Below are 26,463 nucleotides of genomic sequence, written 5' to 3'. Positions count from 1 at the left end.
GTTAATACTGCACAGTTTTAAAAATCTTGAACATCACTATTTTCAAAGCCACCATTCCAAAGTCATTTCTCCTGTGTTCTCATTCATTCTAAGTACCTAATGAATATTGAATGTACAGTGGTACCTCGGGTTACATACGCTTCAGGTTACAGACTCCGCTAACCCAGAAATAGTGCTTCAGGTTAAGAACTTTGCTTCAGGATGAGAACAGAAATCGTGCTCCAGCGGTGCGGCAGCAGCAGGAGGCCCCATTAGCTAAAGTGGTGCTTCAGGTTAAGAAAAGTTTCAGGTTAAGTACGGACCTCCAGAATGAATTAAGTACTTAACCCGAGGTACCACTGTAAAATAGAAACCCTATGAAGAAAAGCTGCTTTGATAATAATTTGCTAACACTGCATTTGTAGGTGCCTCAAGTCTGCCTAGCAACTGGAAAAGCATTAAAATCCTTCCAGTGGTGCAGTGTGTCAGTGTATCTGGCTCTTAACCAGAAGGTTGATGGTTCGAGTCGACCCAGGGATGACTGTGGGCAGGATTCTTGAATTGCAGGGGTTGGACTAGATGACCCTAATAGCCCTTTCCAATTCTCTGATTTTATGATACGTCATCATAATGAATGAAAAAGCAGTTAAAATTTGTGAACATTACAGTGGTACCTCAGGTTAAGTACTTAATTCGTTCCGGAGGTCCATTCTTAACCTGAAACTGTTCTGAACCTGAAGCACCACTTTAGCTAATGGGGCCTCCTGGTGGCGCTGCGTTGCCACTGCACTATTTCTGTTCTCATCCTGAAGCAAAGTTCTTAACCCGAGGTAATATTTCTGGGTTAGCGGAGTCTGTAACCTGAAGCGTATGTAACACAAGGTACCACTGTATTATTATTTATCAACCCCCATTGGTGTGCTTGACACTTTACAAAGGGCAAAAAGTCTTTTTATGGCCAACCTCTGCCTAAAGAACCACTTTGCCAACAGTTTCTTATCCTACAAATAAACACACATAGTTTCTCATGTCATTTAGCAAATATACTTAGATGCACATTTTCCCAAAATTGTGACAAATGTATATTTGTCTGTCGAAACCATTTCAAATAAAAGTGTGCTGTATGATTATTGGCTTGGGTTTTTCCTCTCCCCTGAGGTCATGAACGTAGATTCCATGGACAGGTGCCCAATTCAGTTTTCTCTGCTTCCTGGCTCTAGCACAAAAGAACGCCATGACTAAGGGAGGGGAGTGCTTCTTGCTTTTTTTGCTGTGCTTATGTCCACTATATCCAGGTTCTGCTTTTTCCTTTAAAAATCCCACCCTGAGATGATGCAGCTATATGAGAGTGGGCACAGAAGGGATTTCTAAGGGTCTGTTGGCACATTTCCTCCAGTTTCCTGACGCATTGATTCAGCATCTGCCAACCCTTCAGGCTATTGGTCACAGTCTGCACTTATTAGTCTAAAGCGTTGAACACGAGAATCTCCCTTTCTCCTTCCTCCATCCCTTTCTGTCGGTGAAGGTAGTCAACTCACATAAGGGAAGCCACCATGCTAAATAGATCCTTCAGTTGCTTGGTACCATGCCCTGTGGTTAAAGTGTCGTGTTCAACTGGGATGAGTGTGGGAAACGTCAATTAGAACTGATCCAACAGCATTGAAGACAAGAGAGGCCTGGTGATTTCTGTCACTGCTGTGGTGTAAAGACCAATATGTTCCCACTTTGCGTCCTAAAGGACCTTCAGTGTAGCTCTAATCACACACTGACTTGTGTCCTGGGCACTTGAATGTAGCAGCAGGAACAGGGCTATGCTTCTTTCCCCACCCCAACATTGCATCTCTGATTGCATGGGCTTCCCAGTTGTGTAGAGCTTGTGCCAACCATTCTCTTTCAGACCTCTTTACTCAACATGTGAAAGTCAGGATGAAGGGAACGCAGTGTTGGGGGTTGGGCCAGTAGCACAGTCCCACTCCTGCTGCTACATATGAATGTCCTGCATGCATGTGTCTATATAAGGCACGGCTTTTCTAACTGTGTTTAACAAAATCTATTTAACCACATGATTGTAACAAAACCTCCGAGTCTGGAGCTGAGCATTCAAAGCAAAGATGTATTAGAAGGAATATAGGTTTACTTCACCTTTGTGAGACTGTGTGAATTTTAATTGGAAATGGTTTGGGTATAGTGAGGGTTTTTACAGCCAATCTCTGTGACTGATCTTGCTGGTGTGAGCCTGTGTAGTCAGAACAATAAAAACATTTTACAATTTGCCATAAACTGCTCCTGTAACTATGAAATGGGCATCCATTGCTGCTCACCTGGTGGAGTCAGAAACTGCTTCCTGGCTCTAGCACAAAGTAAGTACGAGGCAACAGCTCCCAGATGATTTGATCATGTGTTCTTTAAAAACTGGGTTCTGGCACCTCTCAGGTGGGCACCACTCTAAGAGAACAAGGGTTCATGCTGAGTTCCGGCACCTCTTTTTCTAGAAAAATTGCACTTTGAGTCCTCAGCATTGGTTACATTTATGAGACTTCAGTTCTTGGGCTTCCATGATCCTGTGTAGTGGCCACATACAGACAGGGTTAAAGAGCCAACACATTTACTATTTCAAAACAACATTTGAAAATACACCAAAGGCTTAGCCAGAACAACTCTTGAAAATCAGCTGAGACCTTTCAGTTTTGCTGACTTTAGGGGGGTGAAGATTAAGCTATATGATGCAAATATAAGAAACCGGTCCAGCGAGTCCTTTGTACACAGAGACCAGATGGCTACTTCTAGTGCCTTGATATGCACTTCAGAGGGATGAGCTGTCAGCAGCAACCAAATCGGCAGGAAGGTAGAGCTGCTACATTGTAGAGAATTGTGTAGGAGCAAAAGAGCGAGAAGGGTGTTATAAAGCTGAGGACAGCGAGACATGTTTAGCTCTGCGCTGGACTTTGGGGATCTCCTGGTAACAGAGTGGAGAAGCAAGATCTGTTGGGGTGTTAATTCTGTGAAACCCTCCAACCTCTGCCCAGGTTGTATTTATGTGTAAATAAATATTCCAAGGATACCAAACCCTGAGTAACCGCTGGAACCCCTGGCATCTCTCACCGCTTGGAAATCAGGGTGGCATGTAACAGTAAACCTCCTTTTAGAACAGCTGCATTGTTTGTTGGTTCGTTTTGGGGCCCAATCCAAGGTGCACATGTTGGTGTTTAAAGCCCTAAATGTGGTAGGCCCAAAATATATGAAAGACAGCCTTCTTACCTACAGACCCTCTCACCTGTTAAGATCAGCAGAGGGCACCCTCTTGGTAGTTCTGCTGCCCCAGAATTTTTATTTTTTTTGGGGGGGGGGAGCAGCCCAGGACAGGGGCTTCTCTGTGGCAACCCATAAGCTGTGGAACCCCCTCTTCGCAGAACGTGCCTGACACCTTCACTGTACAGTTTACACTGAATGCTGAATATGCACCTCTTTACCCTACCCTTTGACACTTGAGATGCGTATTTTTAGGACCCACCCTATTCTGGTGATTGTCATATAGTTTAAACTGTTTTTAATGCTGTATTTTAAATGGTTGTGCCCTACCTTGGTACCTTAGGCTTATGGGTGGATAATAAATGAAATAAATAATTAATAAATCTCCATTGTGGTTTATAGCTTTTGATTTATATTTGATTGAATTCTAAATAAGATATTTTGTGTGTTTGTTTGTTTTAAAAAATTTGGTTGTCACCTGTCCTTCAAATGAACTCAATATTTATTTTTAGCTAGGATTATAGTTCTGGAGAGAAGGGAGATTATTATTCATTTTCAGATGAATTTATGTGGGTAGGGAAGCAAATGTGGGGGTTTTGTATCTGGCTGTTAAAAATGTGTGCTGTGAACCATGTTGGATTCTTTTAAAAATATAGAGACAATTTATAAATACTCAAAATAAGTGTTTGGGTAAAAAGTAAATACCGTATTTTTCGCTCTATAACACGCACCTGACCATAACACGCACATCGTTTTTAGAGGAGGAAAACAAGGGGAAAAACATTCTGAATGAAACAGTGGATGTATCATTTTTGTGCTTCATGCTGTGGCCACAGACATGTGATCTGATGGTGAATTTGGGGTGACCCAATGCAAAAATCCTGAGAATCCCTGTGGATCCATGTTTTGTAACCATGTTTTTGCACCATTGTAGCCCCAGGCAACAGTGGGTGCGTGATTTGGGGGGGGGGGGCAGGCTGTAGCCATGGACATGCTATGTGCTCTGATGGTGAATTTGGGCTGACCCAATGCAAAGATCCTGAGGATCCATGTGGATCCATGTTTTGTAACCACGTTTTTGCACCATTGCAGCCCCAGGCAACAGTGGGTGTGTGATTTTTGGGGGGCAGGCTGTAGCCATGGACATGCTATGTGATCTGATGGTGAATTTGGGGTGACCGAATGCAAAGATCCTGAGGATCCATGTAGATCCATGCTTTTTAACCACGTTTTTGCACCATTGCAGCCCCAGGCAACAGTGGGTGCGTGATTTTGGGGGGGCAGGCTGTAGCCATGGACATGCTATGTGATCTGATGGTGAATTTGGGGTGACCCAATGCAAAGATCCTGAGGATCCATGTGGATCCATGCTTTTTAACCACATTTTAAGTGGGGAGGGAAGGAAAAACACAGAACAGACAAGGAGCACGAGAGGGGTGTGCAGAGAAGCAACTGGCTAAGAATGCAGGAGAGGGGTATAACGGGAGGGAGGAAAGGAAGGCAAAAGTTTTCCCTCACCTACCCACCCAAGCCAGCCAGCTCTCTCTCTCTCTCTCTCTCTCTCTCCCTCCTGCATGTTTTCAGCAGCACCGGAGCACAGAGAGGACACTCTGCTTTCCCCTCTGCTTGCCTGGAGGGGAGGGGCTTTCCCTGCTCTTTGTTCCGTTTGAGCAAACACAGCAAGGAAACAGAGGTGGGTGGGCAGTAAGACCCTGAGGCAGAATGCAGGAAAGCAGCCGCTTCCTCTTTTCAGGTTTCCCTTCTCCGAGACGCGCGATTTGATTTTTGCCTGATTTTTTTTTGCCTCCCCTCGCGCCATTTGGCTCCAGGGACCACACATTCGCTCAATAACGCACACAGACATTTCCCCTTCCTTTTTAGGAGAAAAAATCTGCGTGTTATAGAAGGAAAAATACGGTATTCATTCATCTGAAAAAAATGGTGTACATAGATGTTCTGATGTTATCAGCTCTCTTGGGAAAGAGAAAGAAAGAAAGAAATTATTCATTTGAAAATAAATAACAGCAAAAGTAAATAATTTTATTAATTAGCAAGGGAGTCACTACCATCATAAAAACAACCATAAAACTCCATGTGGAATATTTTCCCTCTAACTTTTTCTCAAACCAGGCCAAGAGATGTGTGGGCTTTCAGTTGGCTAAAGAAAATCCAAAATCTCGATAGAACATGAAAGAGACAGAACAAATGAATTCTATGTAAATTTGAAAGCACTTGGTTTGCCATCCAAAAAATTGAGCACTTCAAAGTAATGATGCCTGTGGGGAAAAAGAAATGGGATGAAATTAGGGAAGTGAAATATATGTTAAGTTAGATAAAAGGAAAAACGATAAAGAGAGCAGATGTAATTTTGGGTGGTGATTGCTATCTTCATCTCCTTTTTTCTCATTTAGGTTAGGCGAAGCGTGTCTTGTTCAGAGGTAAAACTGAATGGGAAAAAATACCTTTGCCCATTCCAGTTTTTATTTGTCTGAAAGCTGAGGATTTTTCCTCTTAGCTATTACCAGAGGGAAAGGAAAGTAAGGGTTTTGTTGGGTTATAATATAATCTCTCTTAATAACCATAAAAAGCAGAAAACTTCCAGTACTTTGGTGTTTTAGGCTCATGAATCTTGCAGGGATGGGGGAACTTTGCCAGCTATTAATTCAGGAAGCCTCAGAGCCTAACTCTGAAACAGAAAGATGTTGTCTTTACAAATACTGTACCTTAATCATTCTCCTGTTTGTGGAAACAAATCAATTATCGTAGGGTAGCTTTGTGGATCATATTTGGGCCTGAATCGTTCATATCCTTTAAAGATGGCTCTGGTTTGCTTTTCCTGAATGGCTCTGGTTTGCTTTTCCTGATGGCTTGCTTTTCCTGAATGGGATTTGAAAACCTTAGCAGTTGCAGGTGAAACTAGGTTAGGTAGAAAGTCATTTTGTTGGGGAAATAACTAGGAAGAATGCTGATTTTAACATATACCTTCAGACGTATTCATCTGTTTTGTTAATGAAATGCCTAACAGGCCCTCCAAGTTTAAAAAAAGGAGAGAGAGAAAGAAAAAGTATCCAATAGCTTCTATCAGGGCAACTGAGATAAAATAAAAGCACTTTAAAATAATAAATCAAGTAACAGTGATACAAGATTAGCATTATTTAAATTGGAGATGGAGTATCTGCTTAGAATAAATCCAATAGATATTTTAAAAGGCATCACCCAGGCACCATGGCTTTTCATGTGAATACTTTGTGAACCTACTCGGGATGTAGATGAGTACTAATCCCATTTTATCAAAATTGCTAATCTTATAGTAGTAACTGGAAGCTATAGGGGAATGTTTATCTGTAGCAGTAGCAACATAAAAGTTGCTGCTGGTTTTTCTCCAGCATTCAATATAGCAAAGCCATTGAGTAGCCATAGTTTAGTAGAGAAGGTGGGGACTGTGGCTAGAGAGTGATGTTGATGTCTGACTGGGTTCTTGGTGTTAGTGTCGAACTATTAGTGGTTATGCTTTACTAGACTTATGGCAAAAATTTCAAGGGCTGACCTAGTTATTGCTGGAGAACTTCAAAACACACTTGGTTGGTTTCATGTGGATGAAATCAAGGAGGCATTATGAAAATGCTAATTGGCCATTTATATTGCTGAGCGCCTGCAAGATAAAATGTCAGACATTCCATAAATTAAGAACACTATTAAAAATCAAATATTAATATCTTACATTTTTTAAAAAGAGGTTTAAACATGAGCTTCAACATCTGAAGAAGTGTGCATACACACGAAAGCTCATACCAATAACAAACTTAGTTGGTCTTTAATGTGCTACTGGAAGGAATTTTTTTATTTTGTTTAGATAGGTCTGAAAAATAAGATGCAATTAGGCATCAACCTGGATTGATTTCTCCTCTGTGCTCCTTTCCAGAAATGACCATTTTACTATGGAAGAGTTTTCATCGAATTACTCATGGCAGATTGTTGCCACAAGTGAGTATGTCTCTCCATAGCCATACTCATGGCTTTGAGGAGGAGAAAATAAAGAAGAAGCTTCAGCAGTTTGCAGGTGGATCTGTTGACCTTTCTAAAGAAGATGATGGGATTGGGATACTGACATTGAACAATGCAAGGTTTATGAATGCGTTTACAGGTATTAGCAATGTGTTGTGGATGGTTTTTGCAATTTGTTATGTACATTTATATTTTCTCTCCTCTTTGTATGATGCCCAGAGAGTGATAGCTATTGGGTGTCTAGTATAGCAAATAAGTGAATGCTTTCTTAATTATTAATACATTTAATAGTATGTGTTTGCTTCCTCTTAAGTATGTGCAAAAGCAGAAATGACTCCTTAACACTTGCCTTCAAATGTGATGAGAATTATCTTGCAATCACAGAGATTTAAAATGGGTCGTGTTCTTCACAGGGACTCTGTAATACCACACTTTAGATGTTGAAAACGCCTTTTGTCACAACGGTTCAGTGAGCCTGAAGCCAGATGCCCCAGTTCTTTTCTCTTTGTTTTATATATCTGCCCAAATGTACTTAATTCTTGGTTTATTTAAATTCATAACCTGGTCTTTTCTTAAGGCTCCAAGTCCAAAGCAATATTCATAAGGATTTTCAATATAGAAATGTAGGTGGAATAACCATATGCTGATCTAGAAATTGCTACTGAATGCCAGCATGGATTTTTTTTAAAAAAAGCCTTGTATTACTTCTGGAAGTTGCTCTGACTTCCTCAGTGTTCCAGAGAAAGGCATAACAGCTGGACAAGCACTTTTCTATAGACCTGTGTGCTGGTCTAAGGGTACCAGACGTCCCCGTTTCTGGGGACAGTTCCCAGATTTACAAATCAGTATCCATACAAAATCCATTGAAGTTGAAAAGTGTCCCCAGATTCATTGGAAAAAAATCTGGTAACCTTAGGCTAATCACTGCTGACCATGGAGACTGAAATATGACCACCGGGGTGGAGGATTTAGGAAATCATAGGTCAAGTCCTCTCACTGTGAATTACAGCTAGAAACTTATAACAGTGGAGACCCTGGAATACTGATACATTCTCCCATTGGCTGGCGTTTGGCTACTGCATGCTTACGTTCTTTCAAGAGTTTGGATAGGATACTAATAAATAAACTAATAAAGGATTCAAATCAATAAATATACCATATTGAGAATCCATTAAATCATCTGGGGGTATTAAAAGTGTGAAGCCACAGGTTTACTAAGAAAAAAAATTCACTAGAGAAGTGTGAGGAGTATCTACATGTGAGCATGTAGAGCAGTGACTGATAATTCTTTGCCTCTGGGAGGTTGGGGGGGGTGGCCAGCATGATTTTGTGGTTAGTCCCGTCTCTTTTTCTGGTTTGTTTGTTTTTTAAAGATGTGTAAGCCATTATATCATGCTCTCCCAGCAGCCATTTCATGTTACCTCACACTCCACAGCATCGTTTTGTGAGACTATATGCCCTGCGGCATGTGACTGGCACCCACAGCACTTCCTCAAAATAACAAATGTGCTCATTGGCTTAAAAAAAGTTTGGTGACCCCTACCCAGCCATTCCCCTGGAGGGACACTTGGCACTTCTCTTCCACTAGCACTTTCTAAAGTGCGTAGGAAAGAGGTGCAGCCAGGACAGAGTCGACAATAGTTCTGTTTTAAAAAAATAGAAAGTATAGATGCTGATAGTATAGCCTTTTCATATAGAATCGTATATCATTATCATAGAACCATATAATTGTTTTCAAACTAATTGTTTTTCTAATAAAATGCATTCTAAAGGTGACCCTCACATGTTCCTTCTTTTGATGGCAGGTGTGATGATGCTAGAGCTACAGGAGAGGGTTGCTGAATTGGAAAACTGGATGGATGGAAAAGGGCTAATTGTCCGTGGTGCAGCAAACACTTTTTGTTCAGGGTCTGATCTGAATGCCGTCAGGGCGCTGTCCAGCCCACAGGTAATAGTATAAATCAATTTCTCATGCACTGTTTAATGTTCTGAGCCACTTGTTCCTCAATGAAAGATGACCCTGAAAATCATCATAAGAAAACAATAATAATTATTCTCTTTTGTGTCTGGATGCTGAATGTGCTGTCAGCATTTCAGAAGTGAATGACAAATTGCAAGTAGTGCAAGTGTAGGGGTCGTGTCTTTGATTTATTACTCAGAATTTCCTCGCTGGAAATCCTTCCTTCAGCTTATTGCATTTCTTCTTTAAAACTTTTTAAAATCTCTCGGATGTCAGGGGCTCAGGAGCAGAGGCACAGGAGAGGGAGGAAATGGAGAGCGAGGAGGAGGAATCCGAGGGAAGCACAGCAGATGAAAGTGGTCCGAGGGATTCCATGAGCCTCTCCAGCGAATCGGAAGATTCACAGAAGGGAGCGCCGATGGCCAGGGCAAGGGGGGTGCCAAGGGGAAAACCCCAGAAGGAAGGGGCCAGCGGGGACTCCCAGAGCAGCAGTTGGAAATCAGGACCAGCTTCCCCACCAGAGCGCAGTGGGGGGGGAGGAGTCCCAGGCATCGGGACCAGTGTTCTCACCACCAGCGAGAGGAGATGAGTCAGGATTGACCACGCCTCCATCGGAGAGCGGGGAAACGGTCAAGAGGAAAGTTACCGGCTAGGCGCGCGCGCCAAGTTCAAAGGTACAGGCGAGCGGCACAGCAGGCAGCCCGGATAGGGAGCCAGGTCCTAAAGCCCGCCGGAAGGAGGGGCAAGACTCAGGGGGGTCAGCGTCAGAAGAGTCCAGAAAGGAGGAAACCCCAGGGGGCAGAAGGACCCAGAGGAGGAAAGAACAACGGAAGAGGTGGAGTAAAGCTAGAGTCTTAAACTGGTGTCTAGGAGGCGGAGACTCAGATGGAGTTTCGCCGGTCTAGCTTCTAAGACGTAGAGTTGCACGCTGCGGTTTGGAAATGGAAACTAACCTTCAATAAAGACTTTTATACGTTATTACTGGCTAGCGTTGGTCCTCTGTGAGCTGGGACCTAGAGGCAGCTCTGACACTCGGGTTCTTCAGAGAAATGAGACTGGTTGCAGACTGTAAGATGAGCTTGATTGGTTTCCCAAGCTGTTAAAGTGGATCGGTCTCCTTCACCTGCAGTTCAGTTAATGGGAAAGAAATCTATGTGGAGGGAGACTCCTGTTAAAAGGAAGCTATTTAGACTGCATTCCAAATACAGTGGTACCTTGGTTGTCGAACTTAATCCCTTCCGGGTGTCCGTTTGACTCCAAGAACAGTTTGAAAACCAAGGTGCAGCTTCCAACTGGCTGCAGAAGCTTCCTGCACTCAATCGGAAGCCGCATCAGATGTTTGGCTTCCAAGAAACATTCGCTAACTGGAACACTCACTTCCGGGTTTGCGGCGTTCGGGAGCTGACTTGTTCAGGAGACAAGCCATTCAACAACCACTGTACCCACTTATCTGGGAACAAGCTCCATTGAACTGAATGGGACAACTTCTGAGAAGATTTTTGCAAGGTTTATTTTATTCCTCAGACAGCAATCCTATGTACACTTGGAAGTAAGTCCCACACTGGGATGGGTTTCTGAGTAAACCTACATTGGATGAGGCAGAAATTCCCAGTATCAAGCTGGTTGTTGTTCTTGGCCACAGAGGATATTTGTCCATTTTATTCCCTGCAATCACATCTCATTCTTTGCAAGAATTCAGCCACAGCCTTTGTTTAAATAATGGCAGGATTAATACTAGGTTTTAAAACAGGACTTGGATACATAAAGCGACATAGGACAACTAAAAGCTGTCATTAGTGCTGAGTAACCTGTCCAGTGCTGTAACATGTCAATTAACAGTGGTTTTCAAGCCAGCATTGAAAAGTGCTCTCACTTTCCTCAGGACGAAATGAAATGACTGGCTTTGTTTATTGTTACAGCAAGAAAAAAAGACAGTGCTCTCCCAACTGATTGCTGTATGTTTCTATCCTTTGGAAATCTCATTTCCAAAATGTGAGAAATAAAATAAATTTACTCCTTGGTATGAGTCATAAACTTGTGCAATTACTGTGACCCAAATTTGGTTCAATAAAATTGTTTCCTGGGTTTGTTGGCATGGACCACACATTGTCTATTCCTCAAAGTATGAAACGGAGGTCTGACTTGATTTGGTTAAAACACTTTCTCAGCAGCAGACCTACCCCAGTTTTTTAGGGTTTTTTTTAAAGTATTTGTTAAATTCCATTCTCTGAAAGCATGTCAGACTTCCCAAATCACTTTGGTAATTAGCTGTGTAAAGTTATCTCACATTTTATGTCCCATTAATTACAATAGGAGAGCTAAGCATGTGCTGTAATCTCTCCCTTTTGAAATTCCTTTCACTTGGCTGAATTCCCTGATATCCAGCATTAGTCATTTTGAAATCAGTGGATTTAAGCCTACTCTGAATATGACAAATGTTGCATATCACCCTCTGTTTAACTACAGTGAGAGGTTCTTTTGCTTTCTGGTATCTGAATCATAGGAGAGTTGTTTCTAAATAATGGCTCAGAACTCCCAGTGTCTTTCAAGAACCTTGAGTGTGAGTTTTCAGACTATATCTTGCCTGGCAGTAATTTATTTTCACCCTTGCTTGATGTTTCTCACTGCACATTTTGAAAATAATTACAGTAAGTCCTACATTCTGGGGATTGCACCTAAAGCCAAAATACATATAGTCAAAACACATTGGGTACAATGGCAAGTGGGACTGCCAAAGTCTTTTCTTCCCAGATGCCTGCCTCCTTTCTTCCCTTCTTTTAATTGTTAAAAAATAAATAAATTGCCAAGCGCTTAAAGCTCACAAGTTAAATGTGTGTGAGTTGCAGGCTTATTGTACAGCATATTACAGGGTCGCAAACAGGTTTTGTTGTTGGGGAATGGTGTTGCCCTGTGGGTGCTGAGAAAATACGAAAAATGTCACTGGTCTTTTCCAGCACTGGTGAAAAGGCCATGCCTCTGATGACTTGGCTACTTGGCATTGGCTAGCTTAACACAGCATTGCAACAAAAAGGACTGGGGAGAAGCAAAGTTCTTCACTGGGAGTTCACATGTTTGTGTGGTCTCAGTAACCCATAGTTTAACTTATTGTGCGGTGCAGAGCAGCTAAATGTTAGCTGGAAATCTTCTCTGAAAGAACTACCCAAACCACTGGATATGTCTTTCTGTAGCAGCCAGTTTTGTCAGAGGAAAATGTTTGATATGTAATATATGGCCATGAGTGGCTACCTACTAGTCATGACGGCTATATATGCAGCCTCCTTTCACCTGCCTATGGACTTTCTAGAGGAATCTGATTGGCCACCATGGGAAATAGGATGTTGAACCAGATAGGTGCTTTTGGTCTTATTCATCAAGGGCTCCTCTTCAATCTACTAGGCTCATTTAACTGAAGCCAAGAGCCAAAGCCTTTTCAGTCTCTGCCTTCCATGGCATTTAATTAATAAGATATTAATAATGGCCTGCACTCCCCAGTCCGCCTTCTGGTTGCCATTCAAGAGTTAGCACCAGCTGACAGTCTTACTTTGTAGAAGCAGAAATGCTCTGAGATCATTAATGTGGCTTTGTTTTGAAACTCTTCACTATGAATAGTTCCTCTTCTCCCCCTTCCCTTCCATAAACACAGGCATCTTTGTATTCATCAACACTTTAGACTTCTCTTCTGGCCTGCTTTGTGCACTGCTCAGGGTGTTTTTTAAGTTAAATAGTGAGATCACTGCTTAGGGTGGAAAATGTCTTTGTTCTTCAGCTTTATTCAATCCTATTTCATTTATGAATAGAATTTGTATTCCTAATTATATTTTATATATATATATATATATATATATATATATATATATATATGTGTGTGTGTGTGTGTGTGTGTATAATGAGCTGTCTTGCAGTGTCTTACAACAGTTAAAAAGTGAATGCAAGCCAACAAGAATACCATGTCAAAACAGCAATAAAATTGCAGAGAGAGAGAGAGAGAGAGAGAGAGAGAGAGATGTACAGCCACTCAGGCTACCTTTAGGTAGATGAAGAAGAGAAGAAAAATATGTGCCAAATAGATAGAAATAAAAACAGAAAAGGCTAATGGTCTCAAATTCATTTTTTTAAAATGTTTTGCAAAATAAAAAAAGCCTGTGTATTGTAAAAGCTAGGAATCGACATCTAGAGACTGCAGAGTCCCTATTTCAGCCACTAAGCAGTGTACAAAATAACAAATGCAATATGCTTATATAACAAACAGCCTGAGAAACTACAAGATAATACAAGATAACAAAAAGAAATATGCCCAAAGCAAAAACACAGCAGCACATTTTGAATTGTCTTTAGTCAGGGGCCCCTTCCCTCTTCAGCCTCTCCCTTGCCAAGGCACACCCTGACCCAAAATGCAACACTCGCCTCACTGTTCACCATCCCACCCAAATTCTGTGATACATCTGCATAAATCATACAATATGCACTAATTTAATATCGCCCAACCCATACTACATCTTCACCAGCACACACAAGCACACCATTAACCCAGTCACTCCCACTTGGTCACCAAACACTATCTCCAGTCACTCATTCCACTGGGGCCTGACAATGTGGACAACGGGCTTGTAGCAATGCTGACTTGCCCTCTTAACCCGCTTGGATGAAGGGAAATAGTGGGTGGGTCCAGCAAGTGGTTAATGCATCGTTATGTGGCAGGGTGGTGCTGCAACCACTCCTAATAAAGCCTGCCCTCCAATGGCAGCTAACACCTTCCACCTAAATGCAAAGACCTCTTTTCTTGGGAAAGTGCTTAGTACAGATGTTCTTGGATGAAACCAATTATTCTGGCCCTTATCAGTTTTTGGTAGAACCTGGTTTTGCAGCCCAGTTGACCTTGCTAGCCCTGATGGATGACCATCAGGAGAAGATCAAGTGACTCTTGCTTTATCTTTCAGCAGCATTTGAGACCATCAACTATAGATTCCTCCTGAATTAGCTCTGTAGGTTAGTGGTTGCAGATGCTATTCTGCACTGGTTCTGTACATACCTGCAGGGCTGGTTCCATAGAGTAGCATTGGATGACTATGTGTCTAAGGAACATGAGAAGAACTTGCTGGATCACTCCAGTGACCCATCTCATTTAGCATCCTGATCTCACAGTGGCCAACCGGATAGATGGCTGTGGGAAACCTGTAAACAGGACCCGAGCACCGGAGTCCTGGCAGTTATGCTGTGGAATGTCCCACTGCTTATTTTTGTCTCCAGTGCTATTTAGCATCTTTATGGAGCCATTGGTAGCAGTCAGTAGCTGATTTGGAGCACAATGTCTTTGGTACAGTTTAGAGTACAGAACCTAGGCAAAACATTTAGGAAATTTATTATATGTAAGCTCAGTTGGAATCAGTAGAACATTCCAGAGCATCTATTCCCTTTGGGCATTTGTGTACCTCAGGATAATTTTAACTGTTTTCCTCCTTCTTTATAGGATGGGATGGACATGTGTATGTTCATGCAAAACACCTTAACCAGACTCATGAGGTTAGTGTGTTTTGTCTGATTAACTTTTAAAATGTTCAACAGCTTGAATTGTAGCCCTAGCAAAAAATAAATAAATCCAAAAGTGGCATCTCATGTTGCATGATTTGTAAGCCTGGAGATGTTGGAAACTAAAATGTTGGTTCTTATAAGCAGATGACATTTAGAACTCTTGAAGTTTTCCGAAATGACAACAAAGCCTTTGGTGGTAGGGGCAGGGACATACCACCCCCTGAAACTTCTTTCTCAATTTCTAGAAAGTGTTGAAGTCATCTCTTAAAAGTTGGCAAGCAGTATGTCCACAACCTACATAGGGGTATGGAAGCAACATGTGCAGAGGAGGAGACTGTTAGTTTAATCCACCATCTGTTCCCCCACCCCCACAAAGGTTTCTCTCTCTCCAGCATTTCTTAAGGCTCTCTTAGTAACTGGGAAGCCGTATTTCTTGTGCCGCTATTGTTTTGGATTATTTCTGACCTTCAGTTTTATGAGAGGGCTTTTTTTTTTTTGTAGAATGACCTAAGGACTTCCAGATGAGAAACAAAAGTCCACCCTTCTTTGACATTTAATCCTGTTCCCCATTGTTTCAGACGTTTCTATAACAGAATGCAGACTTACTGCTGCATAGAATAATCACTGCCCAAGGTCACACGAGAATAAGGTGACAGAGGATGAAAGACCGTGAGGCAAACTTGTGGGAGAGGGAGCTTCGGAAAACGAATTCCCCAAAATTCGTAGCCAGTAACCTCTCAGTCCCCAGTTCTTCATGACACATTTGAAGGAATAGTCTTATAACTGAGTTTCATTATCGGTTCATGTCAATGTTGGGGGCTGTAGCTTTCATACACTTTTTCTAATTTTGGCCTCTTGAGAGCTCAAAACCACACTAGCCAGGTACACATATTAGCTTTTGAGTTGTTCCTCTAAATGTGTCATACAGAATAAAAAAGATTAGAAAATTTAACAGAATGTCTGACTCTGGTTATGTGTTTCCCCCCAAAAGAAACTTATTTATATATGCAAAGATAAGGTAGCTTTCGGGGGGGGGGAGTGTCATGACATGGCACCATAAATGGGCAAAACTAAACAGCTGCCAGTCCTCCATAAAGTCTAAAAAACATAAAAGCTTACAATCCCACCCCCACCCGGCAGTCTTCACAATGTGTGTGCACTTTAATGCTTACTTTCACCTTTTTTAAAAATAAAATTTTTTTATTAAAACGTAATTTTATTAATCTAGATTTTCAAGGTAGCCTACAAAAGAGAACCGTAAAACAAATATGAAGCAGATCTACTGCTTTTTTGTATTTTTACTGTTGCTATGATAATGGCTTTTGTTTCCTATGTTTATGTGTTATGCTTACTTTCCAAGACAAACAACGGTTTGTCTTGGTTGGAATAGCATGCCTTTGACTGTAGTTCTAATTTTGAATGGTTTCTTTCTTGCTCCCCGTTTTGTGTAGGTTACCTTTGATTACAGTTGCATTAGTACAAGGGAAAGCTCTGGGAGGAGGAGCGGAACTCACCACTGCATGTGACTTCAGGTAGGGTTAAATGCATCCCTGAGCAGACTTGGGACTCTGTTCAGACATTGTTTTCACATTTGGATTGTGCCCAGGGAAAGAGTGGCAGATACAATCTCATCTACTTCATTCTCCTAGCACTTTTCTTTCATGCTGCCATAGCTGCCATAGTATCGTGGGGTTTTTTAAACAATCCTTTGTGCTGTTTGCTCTTGGCTTTAAATAGAATAGATTGCCTTGAGTATATGTTGATAGAAAGTCAATTTAACAATTTTTTTATAAATAAAAGGGAATATTTTAAAGGGAACGCCTACACCCATTTGAGTGTTTTGTCCTATGTTGTGAAAATGTTGGATTACAAGGAATCTTTTTAACTTCCACAATAAGAGAACTGGTTACATAAGAACATGAGAAGAGATCAGGCCAAAGTCCCACCTAGCCCATCATCCTGTTCAAATGCCTATGGGAAGCTCAAAAGAGGACATGAGTACAACAGACCTCTGCCCGCTCATTATTCCCACCTACCACTATACAGAGGGATACTGCAGCGGAACATAACCATTTTGACTAGAAGCTATTGATAGTCATATCCCCCTTGAATTTGTCTAATCCTCTTTTAAAACCTTCTGAATGGGGACTTCCGGGTTAGCGCGAACGGCTAATGGCGGATTCCCTCCGAGCTCCGGAGGGAATCGGCTCTACTGAAGACGGGTCTTGCCGTGCCGGCGACACAGGGACCCTCAGAAACCGCAGGCGCGGAAGCCTGCGGACTTGGTGACTCGGTGGGCACCTTAAGCGCCCTCCCCGACCCATGAAGAGCCTTTTTAAAGGCTACGGAGAGGGTACGGAGAGTGGCGTGGTGCTGAGAGTAGACCGCTACTTCAGTGGAGCGAAGCCGCAAGCCATGGCCGGAGAGCGCTGACTTTCTTCCCAAAATTTGGACTGGATAACAAAGGACCTGTGAGTAGTGGAATTTGGACTCTAAAAATTTTATCCTGTGAATTCGGCATGATCGGGGGATGTGTTAATGGGAAGTCCGCACCCCCTCTACTTATAGACGATTTAAAGCAAGGAACGGAGAATTAAGGCGGAATGAATACTGTTTTGATGATTTAAAAGTTTTTCACAAATTTGATAGAAGAAGATTTTGTGCTGGAGAGAAAGGGAACTTTGGAACTTTGTCTGTAATCCCCCCAAAAAACCCGGGAGTGTCCTATTTGGGTGCCGGAGGAAGAAATGAAAGGAGTTTGACAGCTGTCAAAGAAGCTGTCAAACGGGCGGACAAAGTAAAGAATTTTGTTTTTTAACAACTCTTGGAATTAAAGGTGATACATTTGAACTGAGGCGATTGGAAACAAAGTATTGATAATAACAAAGTAACAGATTATTGGAAAAGGACTACTAAATAACTGAAAGCCCCCTAGGGGGAATTAGTGACATTACAATGGCTGCAGAGGGAAAATTACTGGCGGAGATAGAAAAAATGTTCTTTCTCGTGGGAATCCTGCAGGAGCAGAGTATGGCTTTGAGTAAAGTTTTTATGACCTTGAATTCTGAAACAAACAACTCTGCTGAATGCACAAAGGAGACGTATGACAAAAACTCTGTAGCTGAGCAGGAAGAGATGCCTTTGGAATTGACAGAGAAGAAAGAAGGAGCTCAGACACTACAAGTGGAAAATATCAACCAGGAATCTGCATTGTTAGAGTATGAGCAAGAAGACCTTTGGATTACAAACCTGCGAAAGATGAGAAAGAAGAAGAGGGAAGTCCCTGGAGTACTTGGAATATTAAAACTAAAAAGAATAAAGCAACATGATTGGGACTTTCCTCTTGAGTATGGAAAACTAGATGGTCCTTCGCAGCAAACACTCTTTAACATTCTGGATGAAAGAAAATATGATGTGACTCTGACTGAACTCCTTCGGGGTCTTAGGACCAACAAAGAGGATTACCAATATAGTTGGCAGAGAGGGACTGACAGAGAATCAGACGCCTCGGACGTGAGGAATCCGGGCTAAGAACTATTTTTTGTTTGTTTTTTGGACATTTGTCTGGGAAGGGACAGAAACCGGGGCGGGGGGGGGAGAGAGAATAGAATTATAAAATGTTATGATTTGTTTTACTTGGTCAATGTGACCTATAATTAATATAATAAAGGGAAAATTTGTGGAAGGGAAGTTAGATCGACCTTAAAAAAAAAAGAAATTAATGATTATAAGAGAATTGGATAAGTTGAATATAGATAAACAAAAAGAATTTAATTTTTAAAAACAATATGAATATGTTTAAGAGGTTAGGTAAGAACTTGCTGAATTAATTTTGGAACTGGGATGTAAGAGGAGGGGGTGGGGGGAAGTCAATGAAAGTGGGTAAAGAAAATTAGGGTATGTAATTGTATTTGTGTGTTTGTGTGTTTTTGTCTTTGTGTGTGTGTTTGTTGTTATAAAATGTAAAAACCCAATAAAAATTATTTTTTAAAAAAAATAAAACCTTCTGAATGGGTGGCCATCGCTACTTCCTGTAGCTTAGTCATAAAGTCAAGCAATTCCACTACCCCCTTTCTTTATATTTGAACAGCTCATTTTGGAGAAAAGCCTGAGAACGAAATGCCCGTCTCTTTAAATGGCATAGATTCCCAATTACATAGTAACTTTCCTGTCGCATTGCAAGCTGAAACGCGCCCCCCCCCCCCCAGATTCTGTCTACCTGAAGTAATTAGGAAATCTCTCCCTGCTGTCACCTTTTTACTTCCTCCTTCCTTGCTTGTTGAGAAGTATCAACCTTTCATCCTCTTAGGCATCCCTTGTCAAGTCCCCAAGTGCCTGTAGTGATTGTTTGAGTGCACATAGCCATACCTGCATAGAGAATTGTATCAAATTGTATCTACAGGGTTTAAAAAAACCCGGTCATCTCCTCAACATCATGGGTAATCCTTGCTCTGTTGTCTAGTGTGGGTTGTTTAGACAGTAAACTGTTTGCTTTTCTGCTTGCGCTATCTTACCTGTTCTCTCTCTCCTCTCCTTATACCTTCATCTCTGACTTTAATAAAAAACTTCTTCATTTGAAACCTGGGTGTGAGGTGCTGACTGAATACTTCTGACAACCCAGGGGGCTTCCCCCTGCATGTCAGACTGCTCTTTCAGGCTGCATGCATTGGTGGAAAGCAGGGGAGGGCAAAACAGGCTGACCTGAACAACCAGTTTGGTACAGTGGTTAAAGCATTGGACTAGGCTTTGGGAGATCGGGGTTCAAATCCCCACTCGGCCATTAAGCTCACTGGGTGACCTTGGGCCAGTCACTGTTTTTCAGCCTAACATACCACATCGTTTTGTTGCTAAGATAAAATGACAAGCAGGGAGAACTTCTCCCTTGGGGAGAAGGTGGGATAGACACTTACTAAATAAATAACAAACTCACTGATTGGTGACAGGAGAGTTAGCCAGTGGTTGTCCCCAGTGCCATTTTTCTAGAACACTTGTTCTCTTAGAATGGCAATGGCTCCCACCTGAGAGGTGCCAGAACTGAGTTTCAGCAAGTTCTGGCTGAAAAAAGCCCTAGTTGTCCCCTCCCCGGTGGTGAATTAACCTGTAACTCTTGGGAGTTCCTTTTTTCTGGTAGCCGGGGTGGCAGGCAGAAGTGGAAGTGTCACAGGCTGGGTTTGCTCTCCAGGTGGCTGGGCATTCACCATGCTCATGTGCTGCTGGAGGATGAGCTAATGTTACAGGCATGCCAGAAGAATGCCGGCCATTTGGAGTTCAGGCCCAGTTAGCTTGGCCAATGGTCAGGGGTACTGGGTGTTCATAGAGTTGGAAGGTACCCTGAGGATCATGTAGTCCAACCCCCTGCAATGCAAGAATCTCAACTAAAGCACCCATGACCCATGGATCACTTCCTCTACCCGCCATCCTCCTTAAGTGTTCGACTCCTGTGCTAATGCCAGCTCCTTGTGTCTGAATCTATGCAATTAGGCCTCATACCACGATCAGGTTATTTGGCACGGAAAAAAATGAAGTTGAAGAGCTATGTGCAGAAACAAATTTTCAACTTCTTTTAAGGGGGGGAAGAAGCATCAATTAAAAATAGCTTTGCATTTAGCCACACAGTTTAGATATTACTGTATAATTACAACCATGAAATACTGTATAATTACAAGCTGGCCTGAGGTGGGAAACTTCAGTTTGATATCTCATGTTTAATGCTTCTGCTAACTGAAGATATGGCTTTAACTTCAATCACTTTCGAACTCCGCCCAGTGCTACTAGCAATGATATAGAAATGGAGGGGGGACGGAGAATAGGGCATTAGCATAGGTCTGATTACTACATTACATGGCTGGCTTTTCTGCAGCTCTGTCTCACAGTGCTCTGGTAAGGGAAGAATAAAGAAATCTGAGGAAGATAGGGAGGAACTTGCCGGCACACGCTCTATCTGAACGAAGCCCTCAGGTCCCCCTTCTCTGTTGCAGTTCAAGGGAGATGCAGAGCTGGGAAGCAGAAGTTTGTAAGCTGGAGGTCAGTTCCACTGATCACCCGGTTCTGGGAGAAGGTGACCTTTGAATTGGACTAGAAAATAAAATGCTGAGCAGGTTTCTATCCTGAATAACCCACACTTACCTCGTCTGGATAAATGGAGGAGGCACAGCCTAGACCTTTATAGACACTTTAGGTCAGAAGGTCAGCAGTTTGAATCTGTGTGACAGAGTGAGCTCCTGTTGCTCTGTCCCAGTTTCTGCCAACCTAGCAGTTCCAAAGCATGCCAGTGCAAGTAGATAAATAGGTACCGCTGTGGTGGGAAGGTAAATGACATTTATGTGCACTCTGGTTTCCGTCACGGTGTTCCATTGCCCCAGAAGCAGTTTAGTCATGTTGGCTGCATGACCTGGAAATTTGTCTGTGGACAAATGCTCCCTCAGCCTGAAAGCAAGATGAGCGCCATAACCCCATAGTCACCTTTGACTGGATTTAGCCATCCAGGGGTCCTTTAGCTTTACCTATGATATTCTTGAAGCAGACTCTACATCTGTAAATCTCCCCCCCCCCTCTAGTCAGTCTAGAATACTGCTAGAGGTGTCTGGGATTTGTAACTCTTGATTCTTCAGCAGGCCTGAAAATGTGGGAGAGCTTATCTCTACACATCTCCTAACTAGAAACTTAGGTTGAATTTTATATTTGCAAAGCACATTTGTACATGGGCAGAATACACACAGCTTTGTTGTGTGTGTAAGTGATACCAAAGTAGATTCTGAGATATGTGGCTCCATCACACTCCCCTCCTCTCCTCACTCCCCCTGCTTGCCAGTGAATAAAGCTTTGGAGCTATGGCAGATCAAATTCTTGCATTTTCTAGGTTGCTTATCCTTCTCTTCTAGGAAAACTGTAAAAATCATTAGTATTCCAGACCATGCCACTTGAATCACAAGTCATATCATTAGAGAGGAACACACAGGCGTTGTTATGGTCTTTTTATTTCTTCTTTTTAAATCCAGAGCAGCGGTCCAGTAAACAAGATGGTTTTAATGCAAAATGAAGTTTCCTCTGTTCACAGTTCTTTCTTACAAATATATGGCCTAAATTTCACACCGAGCATTCACATATGAGCTCTTCTTGAGAAATGTAAGCTGACAAAACACTGCTGCGAGCTTGGTGCAGTGTGTTCATGTGAGCCAATGATGTGCTCACAGAAATAAGGTGCAAGCTAAGAAACAGAGGGATCGCTTTATGCATGAAGTGTGAGGGATACTCATTTTTAATCTTCCATTGGTCAGCTGAGTTCATGATATCTGCAGTGACCTGCAAAAGTCAGACCGGCCTTTTTAATCATCTGCATTTTAAACACGTTTTTAGAGCTGCAAGCCGTGGAGGCTGTCCTGTTAAGAAAAATGGGCATGACTCCACCTAACTCAGTCTGCCTGCCCTCAGCCTGTCTCAGATCTACCCGTAGAAGATGGGGATTCAGCCTGGCTCCCTTTGCATTCAAAGCATGGGCTCCACTCCTGAGCCACAGCCCTTCCCTTGTGTTTAATTTCCATCCTGCTTCAAACAATGTGTCTGATAGCTCAGCTGGCTAGAGCATGGTGCTGATAAGGCCAAGGCTGCAGCTTCAATCCCTGTATGAGACAACTGCATATTCCGGCATTGCAGGGGGTTGGATTAACCTGTGGGTCCCCAGATGTTGTTGGACTACAACTCCCATCATCCCTGAGCTCCGGCCTTGCTAGCTAGGGGTGATGGGAGTTGTAGTTCAACAACATCTGGGGACCCACAGGTTGAGAAAGGCTGGACTAGATGATCCTCAGAGTCCCTTCCAACTCTACAATTCTATGTATATAGCCCAGAGTTGCCATTTTCCCAGCAGCATGGACCACAGTGTTTTGGATTATTGCCTAGTTGCTGGTGTGTTTTTTTCTGTTTGTTACCTATTAATAGCAATAATCCAAACAAATTTCTCCATATTTGAAAGCAGATTCAAGCAGATACATATTAAACAGGGCATTCTCCAGACAACCTTAAAAGTCCATGTTCAGTGCGGAAGATTATTTGTCTGCATGACTGAGTTCTGTGTAGCGCACATGATAATATTGGCTTATGTCCACATAATGTTCCTCCTGTGTAGGCCTGCAAGGGAAGCATGGAGAATGGTGGCAGCAGTGGCTGCACATTTATAAGAACTTCTTCTCTCAAAAATTATGCCTTCCATGTTCAGGTTGTTACAGCATACATTCCTTTAATCTTTTTTTCTGGTTAAAATCAGTGGGAGAAACTCAGAGTTCTGCCTACCCAGCAAATAAAACCTATGCATGTATTGTTGCTTCTCCAGAAGCTCTCAATCTGCATATTGTCTCTGTCTTCTGTATGATCCTGATCTCAGCCTCATTCTTCCTTCTTCGTAACCGCCGCCCCATACTTGCCTACTGCTCACTCTCTTCTTCCCCTCCGTTATCCACCCCTCATTCCTTCCTGCTTCCTGACCTATGTGCGACTGTCTCTCTTTCTCCCCGCTGATATCCACTCTGACTGTGCCAAGGTTTTATCACCACAACGATAGTACGCAATAAGGTAAGTTCATAGATGTTGTGGAAGACGTGAGCTGCGAAGGCCAGCGGATGCTGCCGAACAATTTACTGTGGCAAGCCTGTTCAAGTCTCTGGCTCTATTCCAGCAAAGTACAGAAACATATCATCAGGTTCATAAGACGAGCCCTGATGGAAGAGACCAGAGGCCTGCCTGGTCTAGTATCCTGTTCTCTCAGTGGCCAACCAGATGCCTGCAGGAATCCCTCAAGCAAGACACGAGTGCAGCATCAACTCTTCCTAATTGTTCTCCCAAGCGACTGGTAGTGAGAGGCACATCGCCGCTGATTTTGGAGCTAATATATAGTCATCATGGGCAGGAGTCTTTGATAGTCTTGTCCTCCATTAGTCTGTATAAGGCCCTTTTAAAGTTGTCCGAGTTGGTGGCTACCACTATGTTGTGGCCTGTGTGCTGTGTGAAGCACTTACTTTTGTCTGCCCTGAAACCTGTAACATTCGGCTTCCTGAGGTGTCCCTTCCTTCTGCACACCATGCACAATTTTGCACATATCATTTTCTCTCTCGCTTATTTGCCCTATCCCCCCCCCCAAAAAAAAGGGTCCTGGATGTTGTGACCTTTCCTCATATGGGAGTTACTTCAGCCCCTTTATCATTTTGCTTGGCCTTTTCCAATTCATCTGGTAACTGCACTAGTTTTCCTCTGCAAAGTGGCATTAACCTCAGCATTGTGCTTCTCTCTCTATTTTTAAAGCACAATAAAGAGCATTCACATGAGACGCAAAAAAAGGCAAGGTCCTGACCATTATAGCAATTGCCATCTCTCTTCTCTCTTTTTTACTGAACTATAGAACAAAATCTCATTTTTCTCTGTTGTTTTCCCCATCACTTCTTGATTCTCGTGCTGCCTGGATTCTTCACTAAAATGTGAATGTTTTGAATAAATCTTTCTATGTAACTGACATACAGAAAATCAGAAGCCCTTTTCTTTTATTTCTCATTCTTCTTTCTTTCTTTCTTTCTTTCTTTCTTTCTTTCTTTCTTTCATCTTATATCAAGAAAGTTTTAATTATGCAATGGATTCTAAAATGCCACCCCCTTGATCTTGTCCAAATTACAAGGATATAGTTGACCAGCTCTCTTTCTCTATCAAAAAAGTACATGGAATATTGGCTGTCTTCTCAGTTCTGTTATCAATATCTGGGCCATTTTCCAACTGGTTTGGCCGAAAGAAGCTTTGTCCTTTGTTTGTTTATATAATATCCATCACTTATTTTACTGGGCTGTACTTCCATTATGTGGGTTATACTGCTATGCGTTTTCCCCAATACTATGAAGATTTCTTCTACTTATCAGCTACCACTAACAGCTGCAGTATCTCTCAAGAAGTTCCTTTTTACACAAATGATTTTTAAAAAATACCCCCCTTGGCCACTGAAACATCATTTAGCTACTGAAAGCCTTTGAAATTATTTTGCTTTATTATAGTATTTTCTTCACTTACTTTTGAAATATATATTCCCTCCCCTTTTCTGAGTGGTAGAGATGTTCTCTAATCCAGTAATTATTAATTTGTTTGCTTTAGGTAGGTCTGAGGCTACCTGTTTCATGGTGAGGTACTTGACTGCTATTATTAATATAAACTCCAGACGGTCCCTGTGGCTCCAAGAGAGAAGATTGGGGATAGTCATTTTGGTGACAGGCAGCCAAGGAAATGGTTATATCTTAGCCAACTGGTTCCAAAACAGCCCTGCTCTCCTTCATCACATCCACATGTTCATACTAGGAGGAGAACAGACTAGGACTAGGGCTGACAATTTGTGTATATTTACTTGGGAGTAAGCCCCATTTAGCATATTTGGCATTCCTTTAAAAAAAAATAAATGGGACCAATGGAATCCTGATGACCACAAACATTTGCTTAGCTAAGAAAGCCCAGCAAAACATGGGCTGCTTCATGGCAAAACAATCCCTCCCAGTCTTGCCATCTGATTTCAGCCCCATGCCCATAGGGTTTTATGTGTGTTCATTAAGAGGTTTAAAGACTGTCTAGGCAAATCTAAAAAAATGTAGTATAAACACTGACAACTGGAAAACAGTGGCCTGCGAGTGCTCCAGTCGGAGAACAGCCTTTACCAAAGGTGTCATGGACTTTGAAGACACTCGAACTCAAGGGAGAAACGTGCTAAGAGGAAGGCACGCCTGGCAAATCCACACTGTGATCAACTCCCGCCCGGGAACCAATGTCCCCACTGTGGAAGGACGTGTGGGTCCAGAATTGGCCTCCAGTCACTTACGGACTCATCGTTAAAACCGTGTTTATGGAAGACAATCTTACTCGGCTACGAGTGATCGCCAAAGAAGAAGATATGTGTTCATTGCAACTCCTCAGACTGAAGTCGTTGAAAATGAGCATAGGTTGTCCTTAAACAACCCCTGACCCATGCTGAGGTGGTAATAAGAATCTGTCCTTGCGTATTTCTAATCTGAAAGGTAATATTCAACCTAATATAAAAATGCTGGCTTCTCATTTTGGATTAAAGGTTGTTGTCTTCCCTTTCAAAGTGATCCATTTGTTTTGCCTTACTTTGGATTCAGTCTCTGCAAATTGCTTGCTTGATGTAGCATTAGCCTGCCTAACGTTAGAAAACACTTACAGTCTGCATCTTGCCATCCGAAATTGTGCTTTGCATAGGAATGAGGCAGAGAGAACTGAGATGGCTTGACTGCTAAGCCTCAGTATAAATTAACAACTGAATACTTGTTTCTCACTGACAGGTTAATGACCCCAGAGAGCGAAATTAGATTTGTCCACAAGCAGATGGGCTTAGTACCAGGCTGGGGAGGAGCTGCCAGGCTCGTACAAATCCTTGGCAGCAGCCCTGCCCTCAAGTTGCTGAGTGGTGCTGTAAAAGTGGATCCAGAAACCGCCCTTCGTATTGGCCTGGTAGAAGCCGTGTTGTCCTCGTCTGATGAACTTGAGTCACTGGAAGAAACACGTACATGGCTCAGACCATACACAAAGGGCCCTCCTGCAGTAATTCAGGCTGTGAAGAAAGTGGTTTCTGCAGGACGAGAGCTGCAGTTAGAAGCTGCCTTGATGACTGAAAAAGAGGTTTTTGGAACTGTTTGGGGTGGGCCTGCCAATTTGCAGGCTTTGGCTCAGAGAACAAAACATAAATAAATGACACACAAAAGAAA

At 42.3% G+C, this 26,463-nt stretch overlaps 1 protein-coding gene and 1 long non-coding RNA gene across 4 annotated transcripts in view; one reads left to right on the top strand and one right to left on the bottom strand.

Moving 5' to 3' along the window:
* ECHDC1 (ethylmalonyl-CoA decarboxylase 1) overlaps positions 1–26,463 on the top strand; it is a 29,279-nt gene extending 2,816 nt beyond the window's left edge. For 2 of the 3 annotated variants that reach the window (XM_081856238.1, XM_081856239.1), the window contains exons 2-6: positions 7,151–7,372; positions 9,039–9,181; positions 14,661–14,713; positions 16,174–16,254; positions 26,041–26,463. In XM_081856238.1, the coding sequence (XP_081712364.1) occupies positions 7,153–7,372; positions 9,039–9,181; positions 14,661–14,713; positions 16,174–16,254; positions 26,041–26,446 (903 nt within the window). In that variant the 5' untranslated portion in view covers positions 7,151–7,152 and the 3' untranslated portion in view covers positions 26,447–26,463. Of the gene's footprint in view, positions 1–933; positions 2,340–7,150; positions 7,373–9,038; positions 9,182–14,660; positions 14,714–16,173; positions 16,255–26,040 lie in introns of those variants that run through there. The other variant, XM_081856237.1, reaches the window with a different exon arrangement.
* Positions 4,198–5,133, bottom strand: LOC309338815. Its single transcript, XR_014155059.1, has 2 exons — positions 4,528–5,133; positions 4,198–4,359 (listed from the first exon to the last, which is right to left on the bottom strand). It is a non-coding gene; the product is annotated as an uncharacterized lncRNA (long non-coding RNA).

Source organism: Podarcis erhardii (genome assembly GCF_964252035.2).
Source record: "Podarcis erhardii genome assembly, chromosome: 3".
Taxonomy (NCBI): Eukaryota; Metazoa; Chordata; class Lepidosauria; order Squamata; family Lacertidae; genus Podarcis; species Podarcis erhardii.
This window is presented reverse-complemented; position numbering and strand designations above follow the sequence as displayed.